The sequence below is a fragment of the Protopterus annectens genome, chromosome 5.part1 (genome assembly GCF_019279795.1).
Source record: "Protopterus annectens isolate FY-2018-M chromosome 5.part1, PAN1.0, whole genome shotgun sequence".
In the NCBI taxonomy this organism is placed as follows: Eukaryota; Metazoa; Chordata; order Ceratodontiformes; family Protopteridae; genus Protopterus; species Protopterus annectens.
The window spans coordinates 705,813,926-705,838,445 of NC_056736.1; the positions used below are offsets into that span (position 1 = coordinate 705,813,926).

The 24,520-nt window shown below is 45.2% G+C and overlaps 1 protein-coding gene across 9 annotated transcripts in view; it reads left to right on the top strand.

The window, feature by feature from the left end:
• Window positions 1-24,520, top strand: part of SUPT20H (SPT20 homolog, SAGA complex component) — a 991,190-nt gene that overhangs the window by 751,471 nt on the left and 215,199 nt on the right. For 6 of the 9 annotated variants that reach the window (XM_044073324.1, XM_044073331.1, XM_044073332.1 and 3 more), the window contains one exon: window positions 6,932-6,991. In XM_044073324.1, coding sequence (XP_043929259.1) covers window positions 6,932-6,991 — 60 coding nt within the window. The remainder of the gene's footprint in view (window positions 1-6,931; window positions 6,992-24,520) is intronic. The other 3 variants (XM_044073326.1, XM_044073328.1, XM_044073327.1) reach the window with 3 other exon arrangements.

Consider the following 24,520-nt stretch of genomic DNA (forward strand, 5'->3'; position numbering starts at 1 on the left):
CTCTACACTAATAGTCATCTCCTCCCTGGTTAGATATGACCACAAACTAATCACCTTGGAAATCCACATCCCTCCCACCCATCCTCCACCCCACCCCCACAAAGGTAACCACCATGAAAACTTCTCCAAAGCTAACTTTGGGCTCCTAAAAACAGAGGTGGCTAACTTCACGGCACCCATGCAAATGAAGAATAGTTGTGTGACCGCAGAATCATACACCAATGCACTGTACAAACACGTACATAAATGCATGGATCTCTTCATACCCAATAGAACATAGACCAAAAAAAGGAAGCCAATCTGGTAGTCCCCTGCCATAAACGAACTCTACAACAGGAGGAAACTGATGCGAAATAAGGTGAAGTTCCAAGGCTGGAAAAACTTCCTTATCAGCCTTAACAAAAAGTTGAGATCCCTCATCAAATCCTCTAAAGCTAGCTATGAAAACAGAATTGCAGGAGATAGTAAAGACAAGAAGAGGAGGGCGAAGGCAGGAAGAGAGGAGGAAGGTTAGGAGTGTAGCAGTGAGGGTAGGAACTTTGAATGTTGGCAGCATGACTGGTATAGGAAGAGAGCTAGCTGATATGATGGAGAGAAGGAAGGTTGATATATTGTGCGTGCAAGAGACCAGATGGAAGGGAAGTAAGGCCAGTTGTTTAGGAAACGGGTTAAATTGTTCTATCGTGTGGATGGCAGGAGAAATGGGGTAGGGTTAAACTAAAGGAACAATATGCCAAGAGTGTTTTAGACGTGAAGAGAGTGTCTGACAGAGTGATGTTTATGAAGCTCGAAATTGATGGTGTAATGATGAATGTTAGTGCATATGCTCCACAAGTTGGGTGTGTGATGGATGAGAAAGAGAAATTTTGGAGTGAGTTGGATGAAGTTGTGGTGAGTGTACCCAAGGGTGAAAGACTAGTGATTGGAGCGGACTTTAATGGGCATGTTGGTGAAGTGAACAGAGGGGATGAGGAAGTGATGGGCAGGTATGGTGTTAAGGAGAGGAATGCAGAAGGTCAGATGATTGTGGATTTTGCGAAAAGGATGGACATGGCTGTGGTGAATACGTATTTTAAGAAGAGGGAGGAGCATAGGGTGACGTACAAGAGTGGAGGAAGATGCACACAGGTGGATTATATCCTATGTAGGAGGGCCAGTCTGAAGGAGATTGGAGACTGTAAAGTGGTGGCAGGGGAAAGTGTAGTTAAGCAGCATAGAATGGTGGTCTGTAGGATGACGTTGGTGATCAAGAAGAGGAGGAGGAGTGTGAAAGCAGTGCCAAGGAGTAAATGGTGGAAGTTAAAAAAGGGTGATTGTGAAGTGGAGTTTAGGGAAGAGTTAAGACAGGCACTGGGAGGCAGTGGAGAGTTACCGAATAGCTGGGTAACTACAGCAGAACTAGTAAGGGAGACTGCTAGAAAGGTGCTTGGTGTGACATCTGGACAGAGGAAGGAGGACAAGGAGACCTGGTGGTGGAATGAGGAAGTACAGGAGACTATACAGAGGAAGAGGCTGGCGAAGAAGAAGTGAGATTGTCAAAGAGATGAAGAAAGTAGACATGAGTATAAGGAGATGAGGCGCATGGCAAAGAGAGAGGTGGCGAAAGCTAAGGATAAGGCATATGGAGAGTTGTATGAGAGATTGGACAGTAAAGAGGGAGAAAAGGACCTGTACCAATTGGCTAGACAGAGGGACAGAGCTGGGAAAGATGTGCAGCAAGTAAGGGTGATAAAGGATAGTGAGGGAAAGGTACTCACAAGTGAGGAGAGTGTGTTGAGTAGATGGTAAGAGTATTTTGAGAGGCTGATGAATGAAGAGAATGAGAGAGAGAGAAGGTTGGATGATGTGGGGATAGTGAATCAGGAAGTGAAACAGATTAGCAAGGAGGAAGTAAGGACAGCTATGAAGAGGATGAAGAATGGAAAGGCTGTTGGCCCAGATGACATCCCAATGGAAGCATGGAGGCGCTTAGGAGAAATGGCAGTGGAATTTTTAACTAGATTGTTTAATGAAATTTTGGAAAGTCAGAGGATACCTGAGGAGTGGAGAAAAAGTGTTTTGGTACCTATCTTTAAGAATAAGGGTGATTTGCAGAGCTGCAGTAACTACAGAGGGATCACAGCTTGAAGTTATGGGAAAGAGTAGTAGAAGCTAGGTGGTAGTAGAAGCTAGGTGATGATTAGTGATCAGCAGTATGGTTTCATGCCAGGCAAGAGCACTACAGATGCAATGTTTGCTCTGAGAATGTTATTGGAGAAATACAGAGAAGGTCAGAAGGAGTTGCATTGTGTCTTTGTAGACTTGGAGAAAGCATATGACAGGGTGCCTAGAGAAGAGTTGTGGTATAGTATGAGGAAGTTGGGAGTAGCAGAGAAGTATGTAAGAGTGGTACAGGATATGTACGAAGGTAGTGTGACTGTGGTGAGGACTGCAGTGGGAGTGACAGATCCATTTAAGGTGGAGGTGGGATTACATCAAGGATCAGCTCTGAGTCCTTTCTTATTTGCAGTGGTGATGGACAGGTTGACAGATGAGATCAGACAGGAGGCCCTGTGGGCTATGATGTTTGCAGATGACATTGTGATCTGTAGTGAGAGTAGGAATCAGGTTGAGGAGACTCTGGAGAGGTGGAGATGTGCTCTAGAGAGCAGAGGAATGAAGGTCAGCAGGGCTAAGACAGAGAATGTATGTGTGTAAATGAGAGGGAGGGTAGAGGAATGGTGAGGATGCAGGGAGTAGAGTTGGTAAAGGTGGACGAGTTTAAGTACTTGGGATCAACAGTTCAGAGTAATGGTGAGTGTGGAAGAGAGGTGAAGGAGAGTACAGGCAGGGTGGAATGGGTGGAGAAGAGTGTCAGGAGTAATTTGTGACAGACTGGTACCAGTAAGAGTGAAAGGGAAGGTCTACAAGAGGGTAGTGAGACCAGCTATGTTATATGGGTTGGAGACGGTGGCATTGACAAAAAGGCAGGAGTCAGAGCTGGATGTGGCAGAGTTAAAGATGTTAAGATTTGCACTCAGTGTGACTAGGATGGATAGGATTAGGAATCAGTATATTAGAGGGTCAGCTCATGTTGGACAGTTTGGAGACGAAGCAAGAGAGACGAGATTGCGCTGGTTTGGACATGTGCTGAGGAGGGATGATGGGTATATTGGGAAAAAGATGCTAAGGATGGAGCTGCCAGGTAAGAGGAAAAGAGGAAGGCCTAAGATGAGGTTTATGGACGTGGTGAGAGAGGACATGCAGGCGGTTGGTGTGACAGAGCAAGATACAGAGGATAGGAAGAAATGGAAAGAGATGATCCGCTGTGACGACCCCTAATGGGAAAAGCCGAAAGATGATGATGATGATGAGTAAAGCCAACTACAAGGCCTTCTATAGTTATGTAAAGAATCTCCACGGCAATACCCAGATTTGCTCTGAGCTACTGCACAATGGTGCCTTCTATACCAAGCCAACAGATATTGCCAGTATACTGGCCGACAGATTCAGGGCCAACTTTACCCCCTCCCAAAGTACCGATCACAATACCAGTAGATTGCCAGGCAACCCAGTATTACCGCTGCATAGGTTAAAACAGCACTGTCCAAGGCCAAGAATACAGCTTCTATGGGACCTGACAATATCCCTGGTTGTGTTCTACATGAACTACAGAGTGAACTGGCACCTCACCTGTGTGCCCTGTTCAGTCACAGCCTCACCTCAGGCTTTGTCCCTACCGAATGGCACACTGCTACAATCAACCCTCTCCACAAAGGAGGAGCAACTACAGACCCTGGGAACTATCGCCCCATTAGCCCGAGTCTGATATGCAAAGCTATGGGAACCCATCATCATGGACCTAATAAACAAGGATATAGGGAATCTCCAAACTCTGGATCCCATACGGTTTGGTTTTGTGAAGGGTAGATCATGGCTGCTCAACTTGGTTGACTTCTTTGAGTCAGTCACCAGAGCTGTGGATGAAGGCAAGGTGGTTCATACAGCCTACCTTGATCTGGCCAAGACTTTTAATACCATTCCCCACTCAGGAATCATAGAAAAACTCACTAAGCTTGGCATCAACCCCTGTATCACTAGGTGGGTTGCAAACTGGCTCACAGAACCCACAGTGTGAAAGTAGCTGACTCCCAAGTCAGACTGTCGACTAGTCACGAGTGGAGTGCCACATGGTTCGGTCCTGGGTCCTCTCCTGTTTGGTATCTACTTCTTTGAAGTCCAGGCCAACATGAAGGCACTCTGGCCGACAAAGTCCGCAGAAGATTGCAAGTTGAGAGCGATTATTAACTCCCCAGGTGATGTTGGCATCCTACAGAATGGCCTCACTGAGACCAATGACTGGTGTCAGAACCGTGGCCTTAAGCTCAATGCCAAAAAATGTGTCTTCATCCCCTTTGAGAAAAACCCGGTTCCCATGAATTACCACATTGATGGTAGTCCACTGAAAACAGAAGGCATTGTAGGAGGTCTGGGAACACAGGTTGACAGCAGCCTCTCTCTTGATCACCACATTGCTGCCACTGTGGTCAGAAAGTCCTTCTGTGTGGCACCTCTCTATACTAAGGGTTTTGCATCCAGTAAGAAAGAGGTCATTGTCTCCCTCTCCTCTTCCCTCATTAGGCCAATCATCGAATACAATGCCCCATTTGGCATGTACATCACTAGACATCTGTAACAACTGGAGAGGCCACAAAAGTACCTCACAAAGAGGATCCTAGGCCTTAAACACTTGTCCTATATGGACAGACTCAAAAAACCCAACTATTCTGTCTCATATCATCCACTTAGAGGTGATCTCTGCTTGACTTACAAAGCTATGTCTGACCCAGCTCTTTTAGAAATGCTACATCTAAAGAAATCCCAATCCCTATGCACCACACACTCCAGAGACCTCAACCTCATTACTACAATTAACAGAACATGCTGGAGGGGACAGGTTCATAACCCAGAGACTGCCCATGTTATGGAACAGACTTCCCATACATGTCAAGCAGAGCACCTCGCTGACCTACTTCAAGAGAAATCTTGATCAGGGGAAGGGAAATAGAAAATTCACCTCGTGGATCACTCCAGTGGCTCTGCTCGACAGAGGCACTGGAAACTAAGGTCGGGTGGCACGATGCCAGGGTAATCCTATGGGCTAGGCTTGTAAAGGCCCCAGGGCCATTAGCTTAGAATACACCTATGAACCTATTACAGTGCAAATGGAAATACAATTGTAAGGTTCGTAACATGGTATCTAAACAGAAGTAACAGTGGGAGTCATATCAATTGGTAATTAAACAATATAAGCAATATCAAACAATATAAGTAGTTGTAACATACATTTTAATGAGAACAAAAAAATTTTTTTTTTCGTAGGAGATTAAAGATCCATTCCCCTTGCAGTTTTCTAAATTGAGGGTGTTGGGAAGGCCTTAAATTCTACTCTTTAGGGAAAGCATGTAAAAGCCTTCCACTTTAGGCTCTACGTTGAAGCATATAGTGGTAAATGAGACCTGTCTTCAGTGGATTAGCTAATTATTAAGACTGTGTTAGATGGCAGAGGGTGTGTAATGGAGCAGTGATGAAAAAGCTTGTCCACAGAACTGAATAGAGATATTCATGGAGACCTTTGGATGAAGTGTGTTGGCCCTTCAAATGAGCAGTGATATGCTTATAGTACTGGACTAAGAATAGAACTGTGTACTTCTGTATCCCTGATGAGCCTGTGGTGGTCTGATCCCTCTGAATGAGCTTGGTGGAGAAGTTTGTGTGTTTGAGGGTTGTATGTATGAGCATCCTAGAAAAGTTGTGTGGGGGGGCTGGGGGACAAGTTTGATCTCTTTGTACGAGTGTGCTAGAGGGGTTGTGGGTGTGTTTGAGGGTTGATCCTGTCCTGTCTGTAGAAGCATCCTAGAACTTTGTGCATATACTGTATGGACGGTTTGGCTTAGAACAATACTGATGAGAGAGAGAACAGCATGTACATGGAATATTTGGCTTGCCACATGTAAATGCGTTACAGGAGATGTTTGAGTTTTCTGAAAGGAAGAAGGCAATTTTTAAGCGCCACACATTATTTGTGACATCTGTTATACTTACTGTCAGTGAAATTGACTGGAATGTGGAAAACAGGGCAGATACTGATTGGCATTGACTAGGGGTATGGAGGTAGCACATAAGGGAGCTGTACCTAGGATGGCATATCTAGGAGGTAGAGGGTAAAATATTGAGTAGAAGTGGCCCTTGTTGCTTCTGAATTGAGAGCCCTAATTTGTGTTTTTCAGATAGCATCATAGAATAAATAGATAGCTATGAAGAGAATCTCTGTTGTACCAGAACCAATCTAACCTTGGTTTGAGGTCTGGCATAGGGAGTTTCAAATAATGCAGTTAGTTTGGAGTATTACGTTACATTACACTGTTGTATTCAAATATCTGTGTATTTTGCGTTTTCTAAATGTTTAGTTTTTGTTCTTTGAATGGTTCGTGGTACATCTTTTGACTTGCATCACGTGATTTGTAAAATAAAAATGTGGGACAAATGTTAATGGTATACAACTGAACATAATGTCAAATATATGCTTATATTTTTTATTTTGTTTATTTAACATTTGTTGACCCGGACGTCCAACTAGGTCAAAGCCTATTTTCAGCTGAGGCCTGGGGAGCACTGCTCCAGCATGTTTTTGGAATGTGGGAGGAACCCGGAGTACCCGGAGGAAACCCACACGAACACAGGGAGGATATGCAGACTCTGCATAGAAGGTAAACCAGCCAAGAATCAAACCGAAGTCGACAACGTTTACCGCTGCACCACTATTATATGATCCAAATTACGTTAAATCTGAATTTGGTATGAATGACATGAATGTTGTATACTTTTATTGCAGAAACTTAAAAAGATGTATGGCATTATAAATGTTTAATTTGTTTATTTATTTTTTTAGCAGGTGAGTGGACTGGACCACAGGGACCCATCTTCAGCCATGACCTCGTTACAGGTAATGGTAAGAAAAGGAAGCGCGTTTATACAGTAGCAGAATCTTTTTATTTAATTTGTGTGCGTTGATTGAGGTACTGATCTGTTCATGGGGACCAATATCAACCATGTACCTGTTACGACAGTAGGATAATGAACGTTTATAATCCAGTAACTGCAGGCAAACAACATGGAAAGAATTGCACATGCTACTAGCAAGCTGGGTGTTAGCTGGTCAGGGCAGCAGACTGCCTAAAACTACAGAGATGTGACATACTCAGATTTACTTATCAGTGACTTTTGCAGGGCCTTACCCACTCAATGGTAACTGTGATTTGCAAGTCCAAGTAGACTTCTGGATAATGTGCCCAAGTGCATGCTTGTCAGTTTGGATTAGAATTCTGAGAAATTTATGTGGACCTGATACTGTGGAAGGAGGAATTCCAAATTACTGGGCTATGGTATCAAAAGGGAACTGTCGAGTAAGTGCTGTGGTACATTAATTTGTGATGAAAATTGGGAACATTAGGTCCTAATTAAACTATGAATGCTCATTTCCCCTGGTAAGAGCAGATTAGCTATCTGGGTTGAGAAGCTGGTTACTAGAGTCAGCCTGTGTTTAATAGACAGCATTGTTGCTCACACCTGAGCCACAAATATCCCCATCTTGTTTAATGCAGTCTGCAGTGTACGAGTGTTGTCAGTAGACTTGGATGTAATGAAGATACTATGTACTCTGTTGGGATGATGGCTACTTTACCTGTTGTGAATCTGGCAGGTTGTGATTTCTGCTCAGTGCTCTAAATGTCAAGATGAAGAATGAAGCATAAGTAAATGGCAAGAGCAATTATGACTCTTAAGGTAGCCACATATAGGGATATGCATGAATGGATGAATGAGATTTTAACTGTCCCTGCCTACTGTCAAGCAAAACCACATCCAAGGGAATCAGCTTGGAAAAGTCTGTGAGGAAAGAAGAACCTGGTGAGCTTGACTCTGGTATGGCACTGTGAGGACACATGAGAGGTGTAGAATATGTGGGATGCCTCAGTCACTGGTCAAATACTACAAATCTTATTTTTGTCACTTACCTGCTGACTCAGGGGGCGAGATCCACTGGGGCTCATGCTTCTGGCTCAAAGTTCCCCAGCATCTAGGTGCATCTCCCTCTGGGAACAAAGTCAGTTAGGAAGTTTGACTGGGGTGGTTGAGGGCCTTTCAAGCAGGGATCTTGAGTAGGATTTCATAGTCTGATGTTGTATCCGGAAAGTATTATAAAATTAAGTGGAAAAGAATTATTTATTTGTTAAGCAGGCAGGTGCAAGGTACTCTGCACATGAAAAGCAGTGCTGTGGTCTTTGGTGCATCACTAATGATAAAGAATATGAATACAAGTGCAGTATACATTGAGTGGGTATAAGTTCATGACACTTTGTATAAAGAAAAGCAAACATGGAGGAAGTTGGCCAAAGAACCATTGGAACAAATTACCCATAGGAGAAAACTAAAGTGGGGGGACATACTGAGAGATGTGTTGGAACTCTCTCCATGCATATGAAAAATGCAGGGAACAGTGGTCCTGCATGGTATCCTTTAATAATGATGTTTTGGTACATAGAAAATAAAATTGGTTTCAACAGTTGGCTAATAAATTGATTTTATTCCATGGTGACCCAGTATGCATCAGCAAGGGATGAGACACTTGATAGTTCAGCTCGCTTCACTAAGGATGGCCTGCATCTGTCATTCCAAGGCTTCTGCATACTGGCTAAAACCTTTCCTGCTTCAGTAGTGCCTTTTTAGGTAGAGTCCAGCTAATGGACATTCCAACATAACTTATTTCAAATTGACATGGCTGTACTCAATACCTGGAGTCTCAACAGCAAAATGACCAACCTTGAGACCTTCCTGCAGTTAAAACGCATTCATACTTTGTAGGCAAGTACTAGGCTAGCTGCCCTTTTGGGCTGTTCTAAGCCTATCCAATTTCTTTTTCAAAGATGAGAATCAAACCCTGTACCTTGTGACCATTATACCAACCCCTAAACCCCCAACTCGTATTTGTGTAAATGTTCATCATGTTACCCTGCTGCAGTCATCACACTTGGGTTATCGTGTCGTCAGTCGGCCGGAATTCCAAAGTCTTGGTCCGGCGTCGGTTGCTGTTGCTTCTTCTCTGACGTCAGTGCGCCAGGGGTATATATAATGCATCCAACGCCATTTTCTCCAGTCTTTCTTGCCGCGCGGTGCCCGAAGCAAAAGCAGTTTGCAAGTGCCAGTCGGCCGACTCCTGAGATTTTCAAAGTCAAATTTCAGATCCGAAGTCTTCAACAAAGCTAAGTACCCGGTTGGGGAAACTTTTCTTGCCTCAGACCGATGTCAGAAAAAGTTAACAATTGTATTTCTTGTGGGAAGCAAATACCTCATAAGGATTTTCATTCTTACTGCATACCTTGCCTAGGCCCAGACCACGACGTCACTGGTTGTCGTTTTTGTGCTAGGTTTAATAAGCGTACTATAAAAAGACGCTTTGATTTCGCACAACACTACTTCGGTAGAAAATGTAACTACACAATGTCGTCGGAGCAACTGACTACCGGCGTGCAGAAAAAACGCAAGGATAAGGACAGGCAGCCTAGACCCAAGCCAGACTCCGAGGCCTCGGCTGGACCGGTCTCCGGTTCACCGGTCTTCAGTGAGGCTCTGACACAGCCCCTGACTACTGCAGATTTGGAAACAAAGACCGCTTCGGCACCTTTGGCGAAGAGTGCTAGGCCGACGCAGCCATTTTGTTTAGCCCCTACTGACGAAACTGCAGAAAGAGATGTCGGTGCTGCAGAAACACCTTCGGTTTCTGAAGGCATCTTCAGACCGACGACGCTCACCATAAAAATGTATCCTAAGCTTAAGACTCCTATTAAACCTAAAAAGACTGCACTTCAGTCTCCAGTTCAAGGCCCCATGCCTAAGAAACAGATGCTTAAAATGGCTGAAGATTTGATCTCTTTAATCAGGGGTTCCCAACCCCCACCCGACAAAAGGCCTAGACAAGAGGAAGATTATGCCTCCTCTGATCAAGTGTTTATTTCCTCGGGCTCCTCTGAGGACCAAGATTACTCCTCCTCCCCTTATGAAGATTCTGATGCTGAGGAATCTATTCCCTCAGCTTCTCCTCCAGAAGGCTACTCCTTTGGGGAAACTTTACACATTATGAGGGAACATTTTCACTGGGAAGGTCAGGACTACTGTGACTCAAAGAAAAGGCTCAGAGAGTTTATTTTACTCCCCCAGCACAGACCACTTGCCATCCCCCTAGTTTTAGACATTGTGGATGATGTTTACTTAGAATCTAGTTTGAACCCAGATTCTCTGCCTCCTGCTCCGGCAAAACCTGACAGATACTATAGAGTGCCTGATTCCCACAAATTCCTTTATAAAAGCCCTGTTGCTGATCCAGAGACCATCTCCCAGGGTCCCAAAGGGGCTAAGGCTTCTATGGCAAAAAATCCTGTACCCTCTGAAAGGGACTCCAGAGCACTAGACAGGTGGGGGAAAAAGGTTTACACCTCAGCCACTCTAGCTATGAGAGCACTAAATTGCCAATTTCACATGCTAAAATATCAGCAATTTCTAATGTCTCAGTTAAAACAAAAAATGAGCACACTCCCTCAACAGTCTGAATTGAAAGAAATTCAGGATCTGTTGCATGCAACTGAACAGGTGGGCAAACATACTTTACAATGTGGGTTTGATTCTTTGGAGGCTTCCTGCAGAGCAGCTGTCAACTGGGTCTGTTATACGTAGGCGTGCTTGGTTAAAGGAACAAACTCTGCCTGATCATGTTAAAGCAAAACTTCTAGATGCTTCCTTACAGCAGGATGTTCTATTTGGAGTTAAAGCAGAAGAAGTTTTAAAGAAAATGGAGGATAAGGCAAAATCTATGCAGTCAAAGATTTTCTACAGGTACAGCCCCCTCGCTTCAGCAGAAATTGGCCAACAAAAAATTGGTCCTTTCCAGCTACTGACAGACCACAGAGGGGTAAATACAGACGTCCAAGAGGCAGAGGACAACCACAAGCCCAATACAAACCTCGACAGTGGGGCACTGCAACACAGAAGGGAGGAGAAGACAGGTCCCAAACTACCAGAAGGCAAACTCAATGACTTGCACCTCATCTGGCCAAGCAACACTCTTTTGGCAACCCCCTTGGGAGGAAAACTCGCAGTTTTTTCAGACAACTGGCACATTGTCACAAAGGTCAAATGGGTCCTAGACATAATTTCACGAGGATACAGATTCCATTTCCACACCTTGCCAATGAAAAGAGGAATGCCAAACCTACCACAAAATCAATGAGCAGAGGCAAAAAAACAAATTACAGCTCTCATGGACATGAGAGCCATTCAACTGGTACCTACACGAGAGCAAGGCCAAGGATTTTACTCAAGACTCTTTCTAGTCCCCAGAAAGGACAGTGCCTGGAGACCAATTCTGGACCTTTCAATTCTTAACACCTTCTTACAAGTACCCAAATTCAAGATGCTAACACTACAGCAGCTTCTTCCCATGTTGGGCAAGAAAGCATGGCTAGTAACGTTGGACCTCAAGGAGGCATACCTGCATGTCCCTATCAGACAAAGTTGCAGAAGATACCTCCGTTTCATTGCAGGTTCAACCCATTACCAATTCTCTGCACTGCCCTTTGGCTTATCTACTGCGCCCAGGGTCTTCACGAAATACTTGGCACCAGTAATTGCATACTGCAGACTCATCCAAGCAGAAAGCAAGGACATTCTCTTACAAAATCTGGCTTTTGTAAAACATCTTCTAAGCTGCCTGGGGTACACAGTAAACGAAAAGAAATCAAAACTAGTACCCTCACAAAATATGACATTCCTGGGTGCCAGCTTGAATACAACGGCCCAGAAGGCTTATCTGACACCAGACAAACAACTACAACTGACTCAGTATTTCAAAACAATGGCAACAAAGACCCAACTCCCTGCAAGAAAAATTCTGCAGGCCTTGGGCTTCATGGCATCTTGCATACTACTAATACCATTTGCAAAGCTGCATATGAGGAAATTACAGTGGTACCTAAAAAGCGTACGGTCTCAACACAGCCACAGCTTGGACACAATAGCTCTCATTCCCTGCCTACAACAGGAGTTTCTATGGTGGTCACAGGCATGTCACCTCAACAAGGGTCAGCCTTTCACCTTGCCCCCAGCCAGGCAAACTATGACAACAGATGCATCGGACTACGCCTGGGGGGCACACATGGCAGGACAGTGCGTTCAAGGCGTATGGACTGCAGATCAAAGGAATCTGCACATCAATCAAAAAGAGATGCTAGCTGTACAGAATGCTCTGACAGCCTTCAAGAACCTATTACATCCAGGACAACTTACAATAAGGACGGACAACACCACAGTAATGTGGTACATAAACAAACAAGGGGGTACACACTCCTACCCTCTATGCAGGCAAGCAATGACCTTGTGGAACACAGCACTGGCTTACCAAGTTCAGTTACAAGCTCAATTCCTGCCAGGAAAAAAGAACACATTGGCAGACGACCTCAGCAGAAACATCATGGATCCCCACAAGTGGAAACTGGATCCACAAGTATTTGCAATGATAACTCAAAAATGGGGCCTCCCAGACATAGACCTGTTTGCCAGCCCCCAAAACTATCAGCTAATAAAATTTTGTACAAGGACAATTCACCATCAAGCTTGGAAAGTGGACGCACTCTCATTCAGTTGGAAAAACCTGACAGTGTATGCCTTCCCTCCATTGCCTCTCCTCACAAAGGTGCTTCTGAAAGTCAGAAAGGAGAGACCACGACTGATACTCATAGCCCCAGACTGGCCACGCCAGCACTGGTACCCACTATTAAGGAATATGGCCCAGGGCCCACCTTGGATTTTGCCACAAATTGCCCATTTGCTCACACTGCAAAACAATCAGATTCTACACAGCTAGATCAAAACCTTAAATCTGGCTGCATGGCAAATCACCTTAGCATCCAGCCAGCTCCTCTTTCCCAAGCAGTTATGGATGTTATTGTGGAAGCTAGGAGGCCCAGCACCAGGAAGGCCTACTCGGGCAAATGGAAAAGGTTTTGCGCCTGGAACCAAGCTAAAGGCCAAAACACACTTCAGCCTCACATGCCTCAGATTCTACAGTATTTAACTGAGATGTTGCCCAAAGGACTTTCTTTTTCTTCCATTAAAATCCATGCATCAGCTATTTCAGCCCACTACAACATGGATCCACCCTTATTTTCACATCCACTTCTAAGGCAGTTCCTCAGAGGGGCAAAAAACATTAGGCCCCCCAGGAGAGCACCTACACCAACATGGGACCTCAATTTTGTTCTGGAAAAACTTACGCTACCTCCCTTTGAACCACCTTTCTCTTCAGATCTACAGTTTCTATCATGGAACACTGCCCTGCTGCTAGCAATAACTTCAGCTAGAAGAGTCTCAGAGCTGCAGGCACTAATGGCAGTGGAACCTTTCCTCATTTTCCATCAAGACAGAGTTTCTCTACGAACTAATCCTTCCTTCATGCCTAAGGTGGTTTCCAGCGTGGCTTTAAATCAAACCATCCGCTTACCCACCTTCTTCCCAAATCCACAGAACAAAGGAGAAAGACTCCTGCATTCCTTGGACATTCAAAGGCAGCTTCGTTACTACTTGGATAAAACCAAGGTTTTCAGAAAATCTGACCAGCTCTTTTTATCCTATGCTACAGCTTCACAAAGGAAGGCTATATCAAAACAAACCATTTCCAAATGGATAGGACATTGCATTCGTTTTTGCTATACCCATCATGGAAAACCAGTTCCTGTTACCATTAGGCCCCACTCTACCAGGGCAACAGCTACATCTACAGCCTTCCTCAGGGGGGTTCCAACCAAGGAGTTTTTGGAAGCTGCAGCTTGGAGTTCAGTACACACCTTTAACAAACGCTATCACTTACCACTTTACTCTAAGACTAGAGCTGGCTTCGCCACTGCAGTTCTGCAGGGCGTTCTAGCCTCCTCTAACCCTCTATGACTCCTCCACCCATCCTTAGCTTTGGGATTCTACCCAAGTATGATGACTGCAGCAGGGTAACACGATGAACATAGTACAGTTTTGTACCTACCATACATGTAGATGTTCGAGTGTACACCCTGCAGCAGTACAGGTTACCCTCCCTCCATCCCCTCTGATCTAACTGGCTAAATCTCTACAATACCTTCCTGATGTATTTGCTTATAGCTGGAGGGATTTTGTGTTTGTGCTAAAATTTCTTAAATTGGTACTAATTACTGACCACCTTTTTGGGGGCACCTGACATCTGGGGCAAGAAAAACTGAAGAAAATGGCGTTGGATGCATTATATATACCCCTGGCGCACTGACGTCAGGGAAGAAGCGACAGCAACCGACGCCGGACCAAGACTTTGGAATTCCGGCCGACTGCGGGACCGCCTGATGACAGGATAACCCAAGTGTGATGACTGCAGCAGGGTGTACACTCGAACATCTACATTTATGGTAGGTACAAAACTGTACTTTACTGAAATTTGGCTTAAGTGTAAAGAAAGTACTCCATCCATACCTCAGTTTTTCACTTATTTCTTCGAGCCTGATGGTAATTGCACTGGCATCTCCATATTTATCAATGGCCGTGTCACCTATGGACAGATCCTCAGAAGCTCACAGATGAACTAGAGCTCAACATCATCTTTAAACAGAACTGGCTACCAACTTCTAGCTTAGTACAGGACACCTGCCATGTCCCCTGAAAATCATTTCAGGATGTCCTTCAAGGATGCATCTGCAGTTCTAACATATGGGTTGTCCTGCCTCAGGCAGCCCTTCGGTTGGCCGGATTCCAAAGTCTGGGTCTGGCCTCGGCTGATGTCGCACTTCACCCGACGTCATAGCTGCTGTGAATTGGGTATAAAGGCATCAGCCGACGCCATTTTCCTCAGTCTTTCTTGCCGTGCGGTGCCCGAAGCAGAAGCTGTTCGCAAGTGCCGGTCGGTCAGATCCAGAGATTTCTACTACCGAAGACTTCTAAAAAGCTAAGTACCCCGTTGGGGACTCTTTCTTGCCTCAGCCGATGTCAGAAAAAATAAATAATTGTTTAACTTGTGGGAAACAAATACCTCATAAGGATTTCCACTCTTACTGCCTTCCTTGCTTAGGCCCAGACCACGACGTATCAGCTTGTCTAGCCTGTGCTTCCTTCAACCGACGGACACTTAGACATCGGTCGGAGTTTGCAGAGGAGTTTTTTGGTCCCGCTTTTGCTTACAAAATGCCGTCGGAGACTCCGACTTCACAATTAGCTAAAAAGCGTAAGGAAAAGAACCGACACTCGCAGTCCGCGGTTTCGGCCGAAACCACGGTTAAGCCAACCGCGAGTGTCTCGGTTTCAGCTGAAACAGAGTCCTCGGTTCTTCGGCCGAAAGCTTGCCTCCGATAGCCGAGGCCTCACACAGCATGGCTGAATCCGCTACTGAAATTCCCCCTGCTGTAGCAGGCACCCAGGATTTATCAGATACTATTCCTTTAGACATATCTACTCCTGCACGTGGAGCTGCTAGGCCCCCTGCATCTATGTCTATCAAGGCTTTTTCTAGGGCTAAAGCAGCTAAATCTTCTAAGGCCTTGCCTGCTAAAACCCCCTCACACAGGCCTACCTCCAGTTCCCAAATGCTCAGCTTGGCTGAGGATCTCATTTCTTTGATCAGGGGATCCCAACCTCACCCTGACAGGGCCTCTCAACCCCCTCCAGAGAAGAGGCCTAGAGCAGTGCCCCCGGATCCTGTTTCTACAGACTATTCCTCGGATGATTCAGAAAACTCAGATCCTCCAGAAGGCCCATATTCTCCTTATGAGGATTCTGATGCAGAAGACTCCATTCCTTCTGCCTCTCCTCCTGAGGAATTTTCTTTTGGGGAAACCTTACATGCTATTAGAGAGCATTTTCAATGGCAGGGCCAGGATTTTTCAGGTTCAAGGAAAAGGCTAAGGACCTTTTTACATTTACCACAGCATAGGCCTTTAGCCATTCCTCCAGTACTAACAGTTGTTGATGATGCTTATAATGATGCCTGTACTGCCCCTGACTCTCTTCACCCAGCCCCTGCCAAGCCCGACAGATATTACAGGGTCCCGGACACACACTTTCACTTGTATAAGGCTCCTATTGCAGATCCTGAAACCATTTCACAGGGCCCCAAAGCTGTAGCAGCTGCCTCTGCCTAAAACCCCCTCCCCTCTGAAAGAGAATCTAGAGCATTAGAGAGATGGGGTAAAAAAGTTTATACTTCTGCTACTCTTTCGGCTAGGGCCTTAAACTGTCAATTCCACATGATTCAGTATCAGGAATTTTTGTTAGACCAGCTAAATAAAAAACTGTCCTCTCCTGAACCTATAGACCATAAGTCCCTTCAGGATTTGGTACATAACACTCAGCAGGTCAGTAATCATTCCTTAAAATGCGGCTATGATGCACTGGAAGCTTCCTTTAGATCAGCTATGACTGGAACAGTGATTAGAAGGCATGCCTGGTTAAAAGAGCAATCCTTACCAGACCATGTAAAGTCAAAGCTCCTAGATGCTCCCATGGAAAAACAAAGTTTGTTTGGCTCCCCTGCACAGCAAGTGCTAAAGAAGGTGGAAGAAAAAGCAAAATCTGTCCAAACAGTCAAGGATTTCTTACAGGTCCAGCCTCCGAGGTTTAGTAGAAATTGGCCTTCGAAGAATTGGTCCTTTCCAGACACCTCCAGAGCACAGAGAGGCAGAAATAGGCGCCCAAGAGGCAGAGGTCAATCCAGAGGTGCCTACAAGGGACGTCAGTAGCAGCCTAACAACCAGAGAAGTACTGCCACAGATTCAGCTACAACCACTTCCACAGGACAGACACAATGACTTGACTCTGATACCGCCTACCAGGGAACAACTGCAAGCACCCTTAGGCGGAAAGCTTGCCTTATTTTCCGTAAACTGGCATTACATTACAGGAGACAAATGGATTTTACAGACAATAGACAAAGGCTACAGGTTTCACTTCCACACTCTACCAAAAAAGAGAGGAATGCCAAACCTACCACCAAACCAAAAAACAAACGCTCTAGCACAAATCAACCACCTACTAAGGATGAGAGCTATAGAAAAGGTACCGCCTATGGAACAAGGGCAAGGATTTTACTCCAGACTTTTCCTGGTACCAAGGAAAGAAAACCAATGGAGGCCTATTCTCGACCTGTCCGCTCTGAACACATATCTCATTGTTCCAAAATTCAAAATGCTGACCCTACAGCAACTTCTTCCCATGCTGGGCAAGGAGTCTTGGCTGGTGACTCTAGATCTCAAGGAGGCATACCTGCACGTCCTTATACGTCCAGATTGCAGAAGATACCTCAGATTTCTTGCAGGATCAGAGCATTATCAATTCTCAGCATTGCCCTTTGGCTTATCTACTGCGCCCAGAGTATTCACGAAATGCCTGGCATCAGTAATTGCTCATTGCAGGCTTCAGGGAATTCAGATTTATCCATACCTGGATGACTGCCTAATACAAGCGGACAACAAGACCAAATTAACAAAAGATTTGGAAAAGGTTATACAACTACTGCAAGCCCTGGGATACACAGTCAACATAAAAAAATCAAGGCTGGTACCATCCCAAAGGATAACATTCTTGGGTGCAGAACTGGACACATCAAATCAAATGGCATTTCTCACAGCAGAAAAGCAAAAGCAACTACCACTCTATTTCATGGCATTAACAACGCAGAACCAGCTTACAGCAAGGAAAGTCCTGCAAGCCCTGGGTTACATGGCATCCTGCATAATATTGATTCCACATGCCAGGCTACATATGAGGAAGTTGCAATGGTACCTAAGGAATGTATGGTCTCAACACAAGCACAGTCTAGAAGCCCAGATTCCAATAATTCCATGCCTGAAACAAGAATTCCTGTGGTGGGCTCAGGCCTGTCAGTTGAACAGAGGTCTGCCCTTCCACAAACCTCACCCAAGCCAGACTATCACCACGGACGCCTCAGACCTAGGCTGGGGGGCACACATGGTGGACAAGTGTATACAAGGCCTATGGACACAAGACCAGCTGAACCTACACATAAATCAAAAAGAGATGCTGGCAGTGAAGCAGGCACTTCAGACATTCAGACCTTTTCTTCAACAGGGTCATTTGCTGATAAGGACGGACAACACCACAGTCATGTGGTATATCAACAAACAGGGAGGCACACACTCATATCCTCTATGCCGGATGGCAATGGACCTGTGGAATGTGGCCCTGAACCACAACATTCAACTCCAGGCCAAATTTGTGCCAGGAAAAGAAAATTCACTAGCAGACACCTTAAGCAGAACTACCACGGATGCCCACGAATGGATGCTGCATCCAGACATCTTCAAAACCATTACAAAGAAATGGGGACTACCAGAAATAGACCTGATGTCCTTCAAGGATGCATCTGCAGTCCTAACATATGGGTTGTCCTGCCTCAGGCAGCCCTTCGGTCGGCCGGATTCCAAAGTCTGGGTCTGGCCTCGGCTGATGTCGCACTTCACCCGACGTCATAGCTGCTGTGAATTGGGTATAAAGGCATCAGCCGACACCATTTTCCTCAGTCTTTCTTGCCGCGCGGTGCCCGAAGCAGAAGCGGTTCGCAAGTGCCGGTCGGTCAGATCCAGAGATTTCTACTACCGAAGACTTCTAAAAAGCTAAGTACCCTGTTGGGGACTCTTTCTTGCCTCAGCCGATGTCAGAAAAAGTAAATAATTGTTTAACTTGTGGGAAACAAATACCTCATAAGGATTTCCACTCTTACTGCCTTCCTTGCTTAGGCCCAGACCACGACGTATCAGCTTGTCTAGCCTGTGCTTCCTTCAACCGACGGACACTTAGGCGTCGGTCGGAGTTTGCAGAGGAGTTTTTTGGTCCCGCTTTTGCTTACAAAATGCCGTCGGAGACTCCGACTTCACAATTAGCTAAAAAGCGTAAGGAAAAGGACCGACACTCGCGGTCCGCGGTTTCGGCCGAAACCACGGTTAAGCCAACCGCGAGTGTCTCGGTTTCGGCTGAAACCGAGTCCTCGGTTCTTCCTTCGGCCGAAAGCTTGCCTCCGATAGCCGAGGCCTCACACAGCATGGCTGAATCCGCTACTGAAATTCCCCCTGCTGTAGCAGGCACCCAGGATTTATCAAATACTATTCCTTTAGACATATCTACTCTTGCACGTGGAGCTGCTAGGCCCCCTGCATCTATGTCTATCAAGGCTTTTTCTAGGGCTAAAGCAGCTAAATCTTCTAAGGCCTTGCCTGCTAAAACCCCCTTACACAGGCCTACCTCCAGTTCCCAAATGCTCAGCTTAGCTGAGGATCTCATTTCTTTGATCAGGGGATCCCAACCTCACCCAGACAGGGCCTCTCAACCCCCTCCAGAGAAGAGGCCTAGAGCAGTGCCCCCGGATCCTGTTTCTACAGACTATTCCTCGGATGATTCAGAAAACTCAGATCCTCCAGAAGGCCCATATTCTTCTTATGAGGATTCTGATGCAGAAGACTCCATTCCTTCTGCCTCTCCTCCTGAGGAATTTTCTTTTGGGGAAACCTTACATGCTATGAGAGAGCATTTTCAATGGCAGGGCCAGGATTTTTCAGATTCAAGGAAAAGGCTAAGGACCTTTTTACATTTACCACAGCATAAGCCTTTAGCCATTCCTCCAGTACTAACAGTTGTTGATGATGCTTATAATGATGCCTGTACTGCCCCTGACTCTCTTCCCCCGGCCCCTGCCAAGCCCGACAGATATTACAGGGTCCCGGACACACATTCACTTGTATAAGGCTCCTATTGCAGATCCTGAAACCATTTCACAGGGCCCCCCCTCCCCTCTGAAAGAGAATCTAGAGCATTAGAGAGATGGGGTAAAAAAGTTTATACTTCTGCTACTCTTTCGGCTAGGGCCTTAAACTGTCAATTCCACATGATTCAGTATCAGGAATTTTTGTTAGACCAGCTAAATAAAAAACTGTCCTCTCCTGAACCTATAGACTGTAAGGTCCCTTCAGGATTTGGTACATAACACTCAGCAGGTCAGTAATCATTCCTTAAAATGCGGCTATGATGCACTGGAAGCTTCCTTTAGATCAGCTATGACTGGAACAGTGATTAGAAGGCATGCCTGGTTAAAAGAGCAATCCTTACCAGACCATGTAAAGTCAAAGCTCCTAGATGCTCCCATGGAAAAACAAAGTTTGTTTGGCTCCCCTGCACAGCAAGTGCTAAAGAAGGTGGAAGAAAAAGCAAAATCTGTCCAAACAGTCAAGGATTTCTTACAGGTCCAGCCTCCGAGGTTTAGTAGAAATTGGCCTTCGAAGAATTGGTCCTTTCCAGATACCTCCAGAGCACAGAGAGGCAGAAATAGGCGCCCAAGAGGCGGAGGTCAATCCAGAGGTGCCTACAGGGGACGTCAGTGGCAGCCTAACAACCAGAGAAGTACTGCCACAGATCCAGCTACGACCACTTCCACAGGACAGACACAATGACTTGACTCTGATACCGCCTACCAGGGAACAACTGCAAGCACCCTTAGGCGGAAAGCTTGCCTTATTTTCCGTAAACTGGCATTACATTACAGGAGACAAATGGATTTTACAGACAATAGACAAAAAGGCTACAGGTTTCACTTCCACACTCTACCAAAAAAGAGAGGAATGCCAAACCTACCACCAAACCAAAAAACAAACGCTCTAGCACAAATCAACCACCTACTAAGGATGAGAGCTATAGAAAAGGTACCGCCTATGGAACAAGGGCAAGGATTTTACTCCAGACTTTTCCTGGTACCAAGGAAAGAAAACCAATGGAGGCCTATTCTCGACCTGTCCGCTCTGAACACATATCTCATTGTTCCAAAATTCAAAATGCTGACCCTACAGCAACTTCTTCCCATGCTGGGCAAGGAGTCTTGGCTGGTGACTCTAGATCTCAAGGAGGCATACCTGCACGTCCTTATACGTCCAGATTGCAGAAGATACCTCAGATTTCTTGCAGGATCAGAGCATTATCAATTCTCAGCATTGCCCTTTGGCTTATCTACTGCGCCCAGAGTATTCACGAAATGCCTGGCATCAGTAATTGCTCATTGCAGGCTTCAGGGAATTCAGATTTATCCATACCTGAACGACTGCCTAATACAAGCGGACAACAAGACCAAATTAACAAAAGATTTGGAAAAGGTTATACAACTACTGCAAGCCCTGGGATACACAGTCAACATGAAAAAATCAAGGCTGGTACCACCCCAAAGGATAATATTCTTGGGTGCAGAACTGGACACATCAAATCAAATGGCATTTCTCACAGCAGAAAAGCAAGAGCAGCTACCACTCTATTTCATGGCATTAACAACGCAGAACCAGCTTACAGCAAGGAAAGTCCTGCAAGCCCTGGATTACATGGCATCCTGCATAATATTGATTCCACATGCCAGGCTACATATGAGGAAGTTGCAATGGTACCCAAGGAATGTATGGTCTCAACACAAGCACAGTCTAGAAGCCCAGATTCCAATAATTCCATGCCTGAAACAAGAATTCCTGTGGTGGGCTCAGGCCTGTCAGTTGAACAGAGGTCTGCCCTTCCACAAACCTCACCCAAGCCGGACTATCACCACGGACGCCTCAGACCTAGGCTGGGGGGCACACATGGTGGACAAGTGTATACAAGGCCTATGGACACAAGACCAGCTGAACCTACACATAAATCAAAAAGAGATGCTGGCAGTGAAGCAGGCACTTCAGACATTCAGACCTTTTCTTCAACAGGGTCATTTGCTGATAAGGACGGACAACACCACAGTCATGTGGTATATCAACAAACAGGGAGGCACACACTCATATCCTCTATGCCGGATGGCAATGGACCTGTGGAATGTGGCCCTGAACCACAACATTCAACTCCAGGCCAAATTTGTGCCAGGAAAAGAAAATTCACTAGCAGACACCTCAAGCAGAACTACCACGGATGCCCACGAATGGATGCTGCATCCAGACATCTTCAAAACCATTACAAAGAAATGGGGACTACCAGAAATAGACCTGTTCGCATCCCCACACAACCACCAATTGAGGAAATTCTGCACAAGGACATACCACCCGCTTGCTTGGAATGTGTACTCCCTATCCTTCAGTTGGGAAAACCTGACAGCATATGCATTCCCACCTCTTCCTTTGATGCACAAAGTGCTACTGAAGATCAAAGAAGATCACCCAAGGATCATCCTGATAGCTCCCGACTGGCCGAGGCAGCATTGGTACCCGCTACTGAGGAGTATGTCTCGGACACACGCATGCCCTCTACCTCTAGTTCCTTTACTGCTAACACAGAACAACTACAAGATCCTACATCCAAACTAGAAAACACTACAGCTAGCTGCTTGGAATATTACATAAAGCAAAATAACCCAGATTTATCTCAGAGGGTTAAAGACATTATCCTGGAGGCTCGCAGACCCTCCACAAGGAAGACTTATTCAGCCAAATGGAAAAGATACCTCATTTGGAGTGCAGCAAAAGGAGAAAATGTATCATTAGCAAACATAGCTAACATCCTGGAATACTTAGCAGAACTTCTCCACAATGGCCTGTCTTACTCCTCCATTAAGATTCATGCATCAGCAATTTCAGCAGAATACAACATGGATCCTCCAGTCTTCTCTCATCCTCTACTCAGGCATTTTCTGAGAGGAATTAAAAATGTAAAGCCTCCAAGGAAGCCACCTTTGCCTACATGGGACCTTAACTTTGTGCTGGAAAAGTTAACACTTCCCCCTTTCGAACCAGCAGCAACAGCAGAATTACAGTTCTTATCTTGGAAAACTGCTTTCCTGCTTGCAATCACTTCAGCAAGAAGGGTTTCTGAATTACAGGCATTAATGGCAGTACAGCCCTTCCTTATCTTCCATCAGGATAGAGTGTCCTTGAGAACTAATCCTACTTTTATGCCAAAAGTGGTCTCCAGGGTATCATTGAACCAAGCAATCCACCTACCAACATTCTTCCCCAACCCACAGAACAGGGGGGAAAAGACTACTACATACCTTGGATGTGCACAGGCAATTGCGCTACTATCTGGACAGAACCAAGACCAACAGAAAAACTGACCAGCTTCTGGTAGCATATGCAACAGGAATGGAAGGAAAAGCAATTTCAAAACAGACAATCTCAAAATGGATAGGAAATTGCATTAGATTTTGTTACTCTTTTCATGGGAAGACAACTCCAGAAAACATCAGACCTCACTCCACAAGGGCTACAGCCACTACTACAGCTTTCCTACGAGGAGTGGCTACCAAAGACATTTTAGAAGCTGCTACTTGGAGCTCCGTGCATACATTTGCCAAGCATTATAATCTACCTTTATACTCCAGATCCCGAGCAGGTTTTGCAACTGCTGTTTTGCAAGGGATCTTAACTACACCATAATCATCTTAGTGCCTCCTCCCCCAGTTTGGCTATGGTATTCTACCCATATGTTAGGACTGCAGATGCATGCTTGAAGGACATAGTACAGTTTTGTATCTACCATAAATGTAGATGTCCGAGAGGTATGCATCTGCAGTCAGGATTACCCACCCTCCTTCCCCTCTGTGGTACTTCTAGGGTATTTGCCCATCTTGTAGCTAGCTGGGGGAATCTATTATGGTGTATTTGTTTGTATATATGTATATACATGCTTATATTGTTTGCTCTCTACTGTTTGGAATCATTTGCATTTATCCAAATTTAGCCTTCCTAGAGGGCACCTGGCATCTGGGGCAAGAAACACTGAGGAAAATGGCGTCGGCTGATGCCTTTATACCCAATTCACAGCAGCTATGACGTCGGGTGAAGTGCGACATCAGCCGAGGCCAGACCCAGACTTTGGAATCCGGCCGACCGAAGGGCTGCCTGAGGCAGGACAACCCATATGTTAGGACTGCAGATGCATACCTCTCGGACATCTACATTTATGGTAGGTACAAAACTGTACTTTCTTCAATCTTCTCATGTAGCTCCGTATAAACAAGAATGCCATCATCTTGGGAGACTTCATAACTACTCCTTAATAAGCTGGAGCACCTGTACCTCTAATGTAGAATATGCATAAAGTTATTAAACCTGATAAACAATGCCCAAGAGTTATCAGACCTAATAAAAACTCATTAGCTAGTGAGCAAACACACTCAAGGACAATAATATTCTTGATCTGGTCTTTATAAATGCATCGACTTCATGCTCTATCCCTCTGTGTCTGTTTTCCTAATAAGGTTGGACTATAAACTTGTGACTTTCACATTCAAAGTTTTTAAACAAATTGAATCGTATATCTTTGAATTCAAGGACCTGCATATCAATTTAATTGGGTTCTGTGACAAATTCTAGTAATTCATCCGTAGTGGTCTTGACCCAAATGTTGCCACAGCAGGTAGCTTCATGAAGGATTTCTGTGTATTCCCAAGTAAATGTGT